Below are 13239 nucleotides of genomic sequence, written 5' to 3'. Positions count from 1 at the left end.
ATCGCTACTTTTGCCTTTTTGTTGCAGCTAGTTCAACACACGTACCAGCTAGCGCTTTTCGTACAGCCGAGCCGCACTTCCGAAAGCGCTAACTCTTTCCGCGGCCCGTCGATTTTTCCAACCGTTCCGAAAATCGTGAGGGTCGCCCTGACCCCAAATTCTCCCGCTAACTCTCAGCGGCGCAGTTCCTCGCGTTACCCGCCGCAGCCGTTGTTGCACGCGGCTTGATGGCTAATGCGCCGAAGGCCTCGCTACGTCCCCGCTAGCGACCGGGCTTGTAATTCATACGCCAAACATAACATTTTCCTCAGATGTAGCCTTTGTTTTCCAAACCCTCTGAGGAATTTACAATGAAATCGGTCGCTTCCCGAAGATCGGCGGGGTCGCGCCACGCAGGCCGGGCGCGTCCTCACACGCGCTTGACGATTCCGGCGGACGCCATCGGCGCTTGGAATGCGGCCGCGGGTTCGGGCTCAGTCGCATTTCTGACATGTTGGAGGCCAGCCAGGTGGGGGTTGGTGTGTGTGTGTGTGTGGGGGGGGGTAATGACAGACGGACAACATTGCGATGCTATCGGTGTACTGTAAAATATCTCGCACGCTTATTTGACTTGTCGGCAGTTGTCGGCAGCCGTTACGAAAGGCTCTGAAAACACGCCGGCGTTTGGCCGGCGCTCAACTCAATCCGGGGCCGAAACAGGAACCTCAAGGAAAAAAAGGTTCCAACTAGCGAGAAAACAAAAGCCAGTACCTGGTACCTTGGCTTGGATGCAAAGGGGGGAAAAAAGGTTGGCCGGATGCTCCTTTTCCCCTAAGAATTCCGAATCTTTTCTCAGAATTTCCACTTTAAAGCAAGAAATCGGACTTTTAAGTGAGAAGTTTGACTTTATTCTCAGAATTCATTCCCAGAAATCTCACTCAAAAATCTCAATCGCGGCCTTATTGTCAGAATTCTCACTTTAGTCAGACTGACGTTAAAGGGGGAATTCTGACTAAAGTGAGAATTTACTCTCAAAAGTGGGACTTTCTCACAATTCTTGGGAAAGTTCTTACTTTAAAAAGAAAATTCTTACTTTCAAATTAGAATTCTCGCTTTGGAATTCTGACTGAAATCAGACTGACTTTAAAGTCCGATTTCGGACAAAAATGCGAAGTTTGACGTTATTCTCCTAATCCTCCGCTTAAAGGCTTAATTCTTTGGAGAATTGCCTGACTAATTAAAATTAGTGTTTAAAGGCACCTTCAGACCCCACTACATGAACAAAATCTTCTTTAATTGAGGCAGCATTGTGTGTGTATGTTTTTTTGGTTTTTTTTTGCTGTTTTCTTGCTTCAGTGTGACATTTTAATGGGCAATAAATGTTTGGGCAAGGAAGTGGAAATGACCTGTAAAAGGTGTGAAAAACAGCCTCGCTTCAGTCTACGTCCAATTCACATGCAGTACCGGACGCAAGTCTGCCCAACTAAAAAAATAAAAGTCGATTTTGCACGTCTTCAACAAATACGCATTGAAAATGTGCCCGGCGTGATACGGAGGAGAAACTGAAAGTGCGGGTACACGTAAAAAAAGAACATCACATCCTGTCAAAAGGCTCGCGCGTTATATGGCGGCTCCTCCGCCCGGAGACGTCTCGCGGGCATGGAAGTGAGTCCCAAGGACAGCGGGCCTGCTAGGAAAACAACGAACAGCTCTTCCCTTCCCCCGACGCGCACACTTGAGCAGCAAATCCCTCCCTGTCACCCTAAAACTCCACAGGAGGTCCCCCGCTCCGTGTTTCACGCCATCTTAAGGTTTTAGCATTGTGGACCGAAACCGGCCTCCAAGTTTGTCTCCAAAACAGGAGGGATGAGGGACCTTCTCCTGCCGTCCGGTATTCCCCTTCGGCGATTACAATTCCGAGCAGGTGTGCAGGGGTGATAGCTTGACCTTTTTTTTTTGTTTTTAATAAATCTCCTCGATCAACAAGCAATTGCAATAATAAGACAAAAGCGCCATTCGCACACCGTTGTTTGGATGAGCTGGAATACTGCCGGTGTTCCACAAGGCTCTATGCTAGGTCCAGAAATGTTTACCTTCTATGTGACAGCAAAATACTGCTTGTTTTTTGAACATGTGACATCTTTAGTTGAATGGAAAAAGAAGGAAAGAAGAAGAAATGCTTGTTTTCAAGTTAGAAAAAAAAAATTGCTTCATGTAATAATATAATGGGGAATTATTACTTTTACAGTTGCATAATTCCTCCGAGGGAAACCATTTATTTATTTAGGTAACTTTTATATTCTGTAAATCCCTGTTGATAGGGATGTGTGCGCGTGCGCGTAAACACACTGTATTGTTTCGGACTACAAGACTAACGTCATCCCTTCAACACAGACTGCATGTTTCGAAATAAGAGTAGCATCGACATATTTTCAATACACACTTTGATTTTTAGAATACTGCAAGCAACACAACAGTAACCTGACTGAGCAGTTCAAACTCAAAATCAATACTTTGATACCTTCTTCTTCCGTCTCCCTTTGTTTACAGGTAGAGTGCCCCCTGGGGGCTAGTAAAAATAACTGTAGATAAGCCGCACTGGACTATAAACTGCTTTTCCAGCCTTATAACAACAATGTGACCTGATCTAAAGATTGAGATTTGAGACTTCTTTTTTTGGCATCAACCCACATTTTTTAAAGTCCTAAACAAGAGAAAAATCGTGACGGATGTTATGTCGCAACACGCCCGGACCATCGGGGAGTCATTAAGAGACTTTAGGCCTTGCGCACGAACCGCATCACCAAGTTAGCCGCCAAAAATCGTAACAGGCTGCCTCCAGATGACTCCCGTTTTTTCAAAAGAAAGGCTGTCAGTTGGGTTTACACCATCTAATCCTAATTGATCATTTTCCCAAAGAAACCCGGTCGCAAAAGTACCGGTTACGCGCCGTTCCGGTTCTCCTGGTCGGACGGGTTTGGTCCCCGTAAATCCCAGCGCGATCCTCGGGATTGGTGGCGGGAGACGTGAACACGTTCGTAACTGCGGGACAAGTCCATGCAGCTCTTCTTACTCTCACGAAGAAAAAAACAAAACAGAAACATGTCTTCCGTTTTTTTGCCCCCGATACCTGTTGCGATACCCGGCTGCGCAATATCGACCGATACATGGGGTTCTTTTGGTTTGCTTTGAAAAAATACTTGTTGAAACAGGAAAAAAATAATAATACGGCGTGAGTCCAGTAGAGCGGGGTGCCCAGCGGCCGGTCCGCGGCTCCATGCCGGTCTGTGGATCAACCGGTACCTGAACTTGTTCATTCGTTTGTGCTTTGTTTGGCTCCATCTTAGTTTTGTGGCGCCCTCTCTGGCCGCTGTCGATATTGCATTTTGTAGTGAGGAAGGACGGCGTGGCTTCAGTCGCCTTTCGTCGTCGCCTTCCCCTTGCAATAAAATGCCGGTATCGGTATCGGCGAGTCGTTTGTACTTTTATAGCAAGTATCGGGTATGAACACTGTTCGATAACACTTTTTTTCCACATAGATACCAGTACGAGCAATCAACTCTTGAATAGTCGCCGATACCAAGTCACTGATACCACTGGCGTTTGATAGACAAAAAACAATGACAAATTTTAAAGAAAGACTCAACCTATTCCAATATCAAAATTTTCCTTAATATTTCATGAAACGGATTTATTTTCCAGTTTGTTTGACCAATTGAAATTGTTCCAACTTCAAACTGTTTTCAAATTATTTTTAGCATTGCAAAAATTTGCGCGGAGCCAAAAAATGTGCACATTAGAATGCAAGTCTACATTTTTTTCCTTTTTGCTCAACGTTTCTTGAGTTGAAACTTCACCCAAATTTAAAAGCCCCGAATTCTAAACGTTTGCCTTTTTCAACTCATTTCCGCGTTTATTGTTTTCCTCTTCAAACCATTCCAAGTTTGACTAATTTTCATAATCCCGCGCCGGTCAAAACTCATTCCGCATCATGAAAAATATTCCATCAGATTCCGCACCTTTCGATTCAGCCTCACGTTAGCGTTTTGTTTGCTAGCTTTTCTACGATTGGTCAGCTTCTACAATACTGAACTTTCAACTATCTTACTATTTTTTCAATTGCCGTTTCCACCTGAAAAACGCTTCACTACGATACGGCAAGTACAATAGCAAATTAGGATTTCGGTGTCCCCGTATAACCTGACCTTGTTGTCATTATACGGGGCATCAAACATTTTATTCAGGTTTAGCTGCGTGTGTAATGTCGCAATATGTTTTTTTTTTTTCTTAAAGTTGTGCAACGTGTGCAGAAATGTCAGCATCCTGAAGAACAAGTTATCTCATCATGACACCTACGTACATACGCCATGTTTACGTGTTACTCGCGAGTCAGACTTATTAGCGTTTGTAAGGCCTGATGTTTGACAAGAGATGTCATCGTCCTAGAGTGGAAAAAAGCAAGACTACCAGATGGCGTCTTTGTAAAAATATACATATAATTTTCTTTTGTTATGGTGAAAGGCTTGTCTTGGGTAATACCAAAAAAATCAACTTCTGATTTAAAAAGGAGCCATTAAAGTCGTTTTGGAATGCAATTCCGAAAGAAATTGCGTGTGAAGGCGATGGCGCCGAATGTAGAGGCGTCGTATGAAGCGGAATGACTTAGGCCGATGCGGAATGTTGGGAATGATGCCTGAGGCGGAAAGAATGAGCCAAATGATGTGAATGTGAAATTCTCCCATCGGAAATGGATTGTGATTTTTTTTCAGGTGAAGAATTGGGAAATGTTGGTCGTTTTTACTTTTTTAAATTGCTGTCAACTTTTTTTTTTTATAAATCACAATTATTAATGTGGTTTCAAAAAACAGTCAGCACAATGTTTGATAACTTTTTCGTCAGGTTAAACTGTTTAAGATATCGGCGCTCCTGTGTTAATGTTCCATATCCGTTTGTTTGTTTATATTTATATATATTCTCATCAACAATTCATCAAAATATTTTTCATGTTAAGTATGCGTTGACTTTTTTTTCACGCACTTTGATGCACTTTCAATTTTTTTTGATAACTTGTATAAATAAAATGTATTGCTTTTTATATTAAAAGGGCTTTTACGATTTTTCTAGATAAAGATGCCATTATAGTCAGTTCGGCGAGTAGGCGGGGCGCAAAATGTTTTCTCTTTACAGGAGGCGTTACGAAACAAAACTCGGAGACACTTATGGTGATGCTAAAATATCCGAGCAGAAGTGTAACTACCTGAACGCGTCTTTACTCGTTTGCAAGAGTGGCGCGCGAACGGGGCGTGACGTAGGAGGAGCGTTCACGGTCCCCGTCTAAACTCGGAGCTCCAAGCTCATTTCACGAAGTGTCGCCAACGCCGAAACTCCTCGCCGGCGGAGAAAGGAACCCGCGGAGAAAGTTTGACCGTCGGACGCCGAAGCCACTTCGAAACGATCCGAGGGTGAGCCGGGCCGAGCGGACGGCGGGAAGGAAATGTGGCGACGGACTCGGAAGCCAGTTTGAGGCCGAAGGAAGACAAACATGCCGAGCCGGCCGCCGCTCGCCTCCTCCTGGCTTTCTCTCCTCCTCGTCGTCCTTCTCGGCCGATGTCGGACTTCTCTTTGCCAGTACTCGAGCGACCAGTGCAGCTGGAAGGGCAGGTGAGCAAAACAAGACGAACATACACATTGCATCCATCGACTTTGCAAAAAAAAAAAAAAAAAACACGTCAAATGAGCTGCAACCGGTTGGAACACTGCCATCACTTTTTATTATAAACGGTTGTAAACAACTCAAATTCAGCACAAATCATCAAAGAACACATTCAATCAAATCGTGCATATAAATATGTGAAATGACTCAGCCCCACATCATACAATTGTTTCGTACAAGAAAGCGACATCATCAAACGTCATTCGAGCACTTTTTTTGGTTTCATTTCAACCCCAATATTTGTTCATGCTACACTCCCATAACACATAAATACATACATTTATACTAATAACTGACAGTAACAATTGACATGCATATAAAGCAGTATATTTCTTTACTGTCAAAATCTTGGAGGAAAATGTTCCATTTTTAGTGGAAAGACCAATACAAATGAAGGACATTCGATTCCACGTTTTTCCACACTGAAACCGGCTCAATTACTCAACTTTTGAATAGTCACCGATACCAAGTACTGATACCTCTAATACATGACACACAATTACCAACAACAACAAAAAACAGATATTCCAATACCTCACTTTTCCTTAACATTTCATTAAATGAATGGCTTTTTTATTATTATTATTATATATTATTATTTTTTTTTTTTTTTCAAGGGAGCAACTGATACTAGTATCAACTGCCAGAGCAAGTACTGATCTGGAGTACTTGCTATTAGTACTCACCCAACCCTTACTTTGCTACTTAATATTCTTTATTATTAATCTGCCCGTTTTGTGTTTTGAGCCCATGAGGAGTTAGTGCTGCTATTTTGCTTTATAGTTATGATGCGGAATACGTATTTTCCCGTTTTTTTTAAAGAGTTCGGACATTAACTCCCAGATACAATAGTTAGGTACATCAAGGACATTAATTTCCAGATACTTAAGTATCGATTTAATACTTAAGTATCGATTTAATACTTAAGTATCTGGGATCGAATGTCTTAAAAAAACGTGAAAATACGTCCTTGGCATTGAATGAGATACATTGGAACAACTCTCTTCAAATGTGGGAAGTACCCCCAGTGAATAGGCATTTCAGGGTGCGTGTGAGATTTCGATTGAGGTTTCAGCAGACATCGGCGACTCTAATGCTTGTTCATGCTGTTACAAGAGCGGTACGTCTTTTCAAATTAAGAGCAAATCAACTAGAAGATGAAGCAACTTATAGTGACCCCCCCCTTTGCAAAATGTTTAATGCCTGTATTTCTTTTTAAGTTTAGGATAGATGCGCACTGTCATTAGCGACATAATTTTCCAACCGATGAGCCGGAAATAAAACCGACGATGTCGCTCGATCTATCTTCCGAAAAAGATCGAAAACCGCCGTAGTCTATAGCATTGTCTCGTATTGGCGTTGTGGATGTGTGTGTAAGAGGCGCGGCCTAGCGAGTGACATCACTAGCTGGAGTCCGGTTGGCCGGTTAGCGTGCGCGTGAGCCTCTGGGCGTGAGTTGTGGCCTGCAGCAGCTTCTGGCTCGTGTTGTTATTTTGTATTTGTGGTTTGGACGGGTTGTCCCGCGTAATAAAAGCGGATCAAGTTTGGGTTCGAATGAGCTTCTCCACTTCTGACTGGGGACTCACTGGAAGTGTGAATGTGCAGACACGCTAGTTAAGAAAAAAAAAAAAAAAAAGTCAGCATGAAACGAGAACGTTGGTCGCACGCCCCGTTCCGTCAAACATCTGCTGAAATGCGTTTCGCGCTTTCAAGGCTCGGCTGAATACTGCCGTCCCTCCCGCCCGCCCGCCCCCGCTCTGAGCCGCGCACCAATAATCTGGTGTTCATTAGCCGCCTGTCGACTAAGCCCCTTTAATTGCATGCAGAACTGATGGAAATGGGACGAGGCCCGAGTTCATTACAGACATGTCGACTTGAAGCCCCCCCCCCCCCCCATTGATTTTCAGATGTACACTGTTTTTAAAATGTAATTACTTGATCAATTAGATTTCAAAACGTCACATTTTAAAATGCCAAACGAATCCTATGAATTACATTTACCGGCTTCACCTGCAATTCTATTCGTTTTTTTTTAACCCATTCACTGCCATTGACGCTCTAGACACAATTTATTAGCGACTACCTGCTAGTATTTATTGAGGAATGAAAATGCATAACTTGGAGTGAATATTGAATCCTGCCATGACTAAATCTGCCAAGAACATTTAACTCATTCACTGCCATTGACGGCCATTTTTACTGAATATTTTCTACTATACCCATTTATATGGAGGAAAGAAAATGCATTGTTTTCAAAAAATACATGCTAATTTATGGCTTAATCGTGCATGATGTCAATTTAACTCGTGATTTCATGTTAAAGATGTTCAAATGGATGTACGGCTGTGTAAGGGACACATTTTTGGCGTCCAATGGCGGCGAGCGAATCAGAGGCACACCGAGCTGAGTTGTGGTTTGTTTTTTTTGTTTTTTTGTTTTTTTGCTTTTCAGATGTACAGTATGTTGTGCTTCGAATGAGAAAGGAAAGAAGGGAGGCGGGGGAAATCTCGTTTTCAGGAAACGGGGCGTTTCTCCCGACGGAGTGGGACCGCACGCTTGGCGCGGCGCTCGCCCGCTGGTGGCTTCCTGCCTCCGTTTTTTTTCTCTGCCGCAGAATGGTCGAGTGAATGACGGCCGCCGTTTTTTTTTTCTTTCTTTCTTTCTTTACTCGGGGACTGAAATTGGGCAGGTACTTTCCTAAACTTCTGCCATTTGCAGTCAGTGAGACTATTCAGAAAAACTAGGGCTAATTTCAATAATTCTTACTGCTTATGTTATAAGCCACAGGGGCTCAAACCATGAGAAAAAAGTTTCAGCTCGTAGTCTGAAATGGACCTTTTTTTTTGTTTTGTTTGTTTTTTTTCTACCAAATGTCTCCTCCAAAATCCTTAATGCTCATGCTATAAATCATGAGAAAAATTTGCAGCTTACCGTTTGAAATTTACCGATTTTTTGTTTTTCTACGAAATTTCAGAATCCTTAATGCTCAAAATGAATTTAGCTAAGGTTTCCAAATGACGAATGGATTCAAAGAAATATCCCTGGGCGAATTGGATGATTTTCTAACGCGGGCGCGTCCATGTTGTCCTCCAGCGGGCTGACTCACGAGGGTCACACGCGCGACGTGGAGCAGGTGTACCTGCGCTGCTCGCAGGGCCGGCTGGAGTGGCTGTACCCCACGGGCGCCGTCATCGTCAACCTCCGGCCCAACACGGCCGCCGCCGCCGCCGCCCGCCTCTCCGTCTGCGTCAAGCCGGCCGCCGACTCCAGCGGCGCCAACATCTACCTGGACCTGAACGGCCGTCTGCGCTTGCTGCTGCGCGAGGAGGAGCAGGCGCGGGCCAAGGTGCGCTGCTTCGGCATCGGCGAGGGGGCGCTCTTCGTGGAGGCCGTCCCGCGCGCCGACATCGGCCGCCGCATCACCGCCTTCCAGTACGAGATCGTCGCCGACGCGCTCGCCGGTACGTGAGATCTTCTTGCTACCTTGTTGTCTGTCCGTCGCGTGTTTACTGCGTTCCCTCGCTACAATGCGCAGAAGTGGGCAACTTCCTTTTTTTTTCCGGGTCCGCCATACTTCGGAGCCCCGCCCGCCCGCTTTCCATCATCGTCGGTCCGTCGCTATCTCAAGCCAGACGAAATTGTAGTCATCGGTCCGTCAGTCCGGCTGTGTATTGCTGCCCGACCTTCCGCTACCACTAGAGGGCGACATTTGACTTTTTTTTCTGGTCCGTCATTCGTCAGCCGCCGATGTCTGTGATTCTACACTTACACTGCAATTGAAATGAGTTAAAGTGGGAAAAAAAACAAGGTCCTTTGGTTTATATTTTCAGTTTAGACACCCCTGCTCTAGACCTAGGCTGTCAAACTCATTTTTCTGTGGTTGGAGTTTCTGAGAGGGGCCAGATTGACTTTGAAGTCAAATAAATGGACCTAGTTTTGAAATTGTAGGTCAATAAAAACTGTTCAAAAGACAGATTGGGAAAAGAAAAATGGTTGTTTTTCCCCCGAACAACAACAACAAGACAACTTGAAGTCAAATCAGCATTTTTGTGGGCCATGTAAAATGATTTGGCGGGCCCAGTCTGGCCCCCAGGTGTCAAACTCAAGGCCCGGGGGCCAGAACCGGCCCGCCACATCATTTGATGTGGCCCGACAAATGTTGATTTGATTTCAAGTTTCCAGCTAAATTTGCAAAAAAAAGTTTCTGTTCCAAATCTGTCTTTTGAACAGTTGGATGCTTTTATAGACTATTTTTAGATGTATTCCGGCCCTCTGGCAGAAACTCTAACTACAATGTGGCCCAGGATAAAAATGAGTTTGACAGCCCTGCTCTAGACCATTGTAAAATCTCAACTAATCGGCCTATGCTGAGTGTAAAGCGCAATGTGTTCCTGTCTGACAATGGCGCTTGTGTTTCCGTGGCGTGTACCTGCTGAACCTTCATGCCCCGCCCCCCTGACTTCCCCCTGCCCTTCCTCCAAGTCCCCACATATGTTTTGGCGCCGCGTCCGGCCTCCCGTCTCCACATGGCGCGTGGCTGGAAACGCTGTGATGTGGCCGTCGCTGGCGCGCTTCTCAAAGACTTCCTCTCGGGCGGAACCTTCTCGCAGGCAGATGTTCCCCCGTCACTCCTCGGATGGAAACCTTTTCCCGTCCTGGTTATAGCCGCCCCGTCATCCTTCGCGGATTTTTTTTTTTTTTTTGAAGCGGTTCCCACTTGGCTGGGCGCTATTAGCGACGGCGGCGCTCGCGGGTCCAGATGTTGCGCTGTTCTGAAGCGGTCTCCATCGGATGCGACCCGGGCGAGGTGCTGACTCGACTTTGACCGGCTCGCGTTCCAGCGCTGGCGTTTCACGGTCCTCCGCCTTTTCAAGAAAATAAATGAAAAACAGCAGAGGGTCCCGCTCGAAAACACCATTTACTACTCCACTCCAGGCACTTAAATGCCACAAATTTGGAGTTTATATATGTATATAATGAAGAATTTCCATATATATCTTTTTTTTTCTTTCTTTCTAAGTGGAACCTAATAAAGATGAACTAAAAATAAAGGAATAATAATTGATTCTAGTGCAAGAAAAGCTCCGATCAAAACATGAGCGTGAGTAACTTCTTTTCAGAGCGCAAAGAAAATTAAACAAGATATAAAGCCGCTGCGGTGTCTCATTTTGGACACTGGGGGGCACCCACGTAATGACATCACAGAAGAAGTTGATAACCCGCAAAGAAGTCATGTCAAATACAGAAAGGCTGCGTGCTAACTTCTGAGCTAAATAAACTAAAACTAAGAATAAATAAAAGAATGATTGGTCGTTTCCCAAAACTTTAGCACGTGTGACGTCATTTTCAGCAGACGGCAAGTGGCAAAATGGTTGTTTTTTTTTGTTTGTTTGTTTTTTCACATAGCTCATTTACTTTCAATTGAGGGTCAGGGTTACTTCATGGATGTTTGAGTGTGGCCAATTTGGGCTTTCTCTCGCTCTTAAAAAATCAAATAAGACTGCTGGTGACAGGCCAGGGGCCAACTTTTTAAGTGGGAGCATTTTATTGGATTCCCTCCTCCTAACTTAGCAAATAGGCCAATTATTGTACTCGACTGCCCCTGGCTTACAAGGACCCCCCCCCCCCCCCCCTTCTTTTGAAGCTATTCTGGTTCATCACTGTGTAAGTTATGCCCAAGGAGTGTTTAATACATTTGCTGCATTAGCTATTTTTCACAAACACACTGATTCGTCCATATCTCAATGTGGAAAAAAAACAAACAAACATTTCTTAATGATATGCCTTTAAAATAAAGAAAGAGAAGAAAAACATAGGCAACCAGAAAATGATGCTGATCAGCAAAGCCAAATAATACACGGAAAGCACGCTTTTATTTTGAAGTTTGCTTTTACAGCTCGCCGCCGGCTTTATTTTTATTGCCATCACACAACACCGCCGTCAAAAAAGATCATTTGAAATCGCCGATTAACAACGCTAAGAAACCGCAATTACTCTTATTGTATAATACGGCACAAGTCTCCATTGTCGGCGCTAACCGCCAACGTGGCGCGTTCAAATGCTGTTGAACATTTCATACTATCAAAATATCAAAAATATTTCTTTGTTTTTTTTTTTTGTTTTTTTAATTAATAATCACGTGACTGTGGGACCAACCTTGTTCTAATTCTTTTTTTTTTTTTTTTTAGCACCGTGTCAGCCATGCAGCGATGCCGAGATCCTTCTGGCAGTCTGCACAAAAGACTTTGGTGAGTGTGGCTTTTACGGCGAGCGCTTCCCTCCAACGTCTCCACTTCTCACGTGGAGCCGCGTGTCCGTTTTTCAGTCGCTCGCGGCGTCATCACGGGCGCGCGGGAAGAACCGGAGGAGGATCGCCGGTCCCTGACCGTGGACGTCAGCCGCCTGCACAGACAAAAGACGCGGGTGTTCGTCCCCGCCGGTCCGAGGGGACGGCGCTGGTCCGGGCGCATGGTGACGCCGCTGGGATGCGGCGTCCAACCCGCCGACGGCGAATTCCTTTTCACGGGGACGCTTCGCTTCGGCGAGGCCTGGATGGGCTGCGCGCCGCGCTATCGCCACTTCCTGCGCCTGTACCAAGAAGCCCGGAGACTCGGGACTAATCCTTGTCACCTAGACACGGACTGAGTGGACTCGGAAATTTATTGGAGACTGACAGGTGGTCCCCAAAGGACCCCCCCCCTCCCCCCACCCCGAAATGTAGCAGATCCAACTCTTGATGTGCAAAATGTGAATGAACGAGCAACGAGTGTATATTTGGCAGCAAGGCACGCTTTGGAAAAAGCGCCATGTACAGAAGTTATTTCTTATCACAGAAATAGAATGAGCTCTAAACTTATTTCTTATTTTGTTTACAAAATGCCTTAATGTGAAAAAAAAAGACAAAAAGCAAAAACTTTCTGGCCGATGAATAAAATTGTGCTTTTTTTTAAGCCGTTTCGAGTCCGTCAGCATTGATTGGCGCCAACGGCTAATTTGCGGCTGCCATTCTTAGGCTAGCTGATTTTGGCTAGCATCCCTCACTCACGTTAGCTCATTTTGGCGAGCAACTTCACGGTTGCTCATTTTGGCGAGCAACATTATGCAAGCTTTGGCTAGCTTTTTTGACGCAATCTCCTTTTGGCTCGCGCTCGCACACGAGTTCAATTAGGCTAGCGTTGTCGCGCTGGCTCAGTTTGGCTAGTGTCTGCACACTAGCTTGTTTTGGCCAACATCCTTAAATCTAGCTAGTTTTAGCTAATTTCCTTGTTCCAGCTCATTTTGACAAACCTTTTCACACTATCTCATTTGGCTAGCTATCTCACGCTGGCTCACTTTGGCTAGCATCGGCTCACTAGCTAATTTAGGCAAGCGTTGTCATGCTAGCTCATTTTGGCTAGCACCCGCTCACTAGCTCAAGACAAGCAGTGTCACGTTGGCTAATTTTGACTAGTGTCTGTATACGAGTTTATTTTGGCAGGGTTCCTTATTCTACCACATTTTAGCTAGCATCTACTCGCTAGCTCATTTTGATTAGCGTCCCCATACTA

General features: G+C 44.9%; 1 protein-coding gene across 1 annotated transcript; it reads left to right on the top strand.

The window, feature by feature from the left end:
* Positions 1 to 5197: 5197 nt before the first annotated feature.
* On the top strand, positions 5198 to 12642 carry metrnla (meteorin like, glial cell differentiation regulator a). The gene is made up of 4 exons (XM_088438147.1): positions 5198 to 5640; positions 8786 to 9153; positions 11881 to 11940; positions 12018 to 12642. The coding sequence occupies exons 1-4, from the start codon at positions 5522 to 5524 to the stop codon at positions 12335 to 12337; spliced, it is 867 nt and encodes a 288-aa protein (XP_088294273.1). The 5' UTR covers positions 5198 to 5521; the 3' UTR covers positions 12338 to 12642.
* Positions 12643 to 13239: the final 597 nt, after the last annotated feature.

This window comes from Hippichthys cyanospilos, chromosome 16, assembly GCF_059441005.1.
Source record: "Hippichthys cyanospilos isolate Australia breed blue-spotted pipefish chromosome 16, RoL_Hcya_1.0, whole genome shotgun sequence".
NCBI lineage: Eukaryota > Metazoa > Chordata > Actinopteri > Syngnathiformes > Syngnathidae > Hippichthys > Hippichthys cyanospilos.
This window is presented reverse-complemented; position numbering and strand designations above follow the sequence as displayed.

Bases quoted from the DNA above. Each gene is read 5' to 3' on its own strand.
- metrnla (XM_088438147.1), top strand. From the start codon at position 5,522: ATGCCGAGCCGGCCGCCGCTCGCCTCCTCCTGGCTTTCTCTCCTCCTC. The intron at 5,641-8,785 runs GTGAGCAAAACA...GTTGTCCTCCAG, and splicing joins CAGTGCAGCTGGAAGGGCAG to CGGGCTGACTCACGAGGGTC. The intron at 11,941-12,017 runs GTGAGTGTGGCT...TCCGTTTTTCAG, and splicing joins AGTCTGCACAAAAGACTTTG to TCGCTCGCGGCGTCATCACG.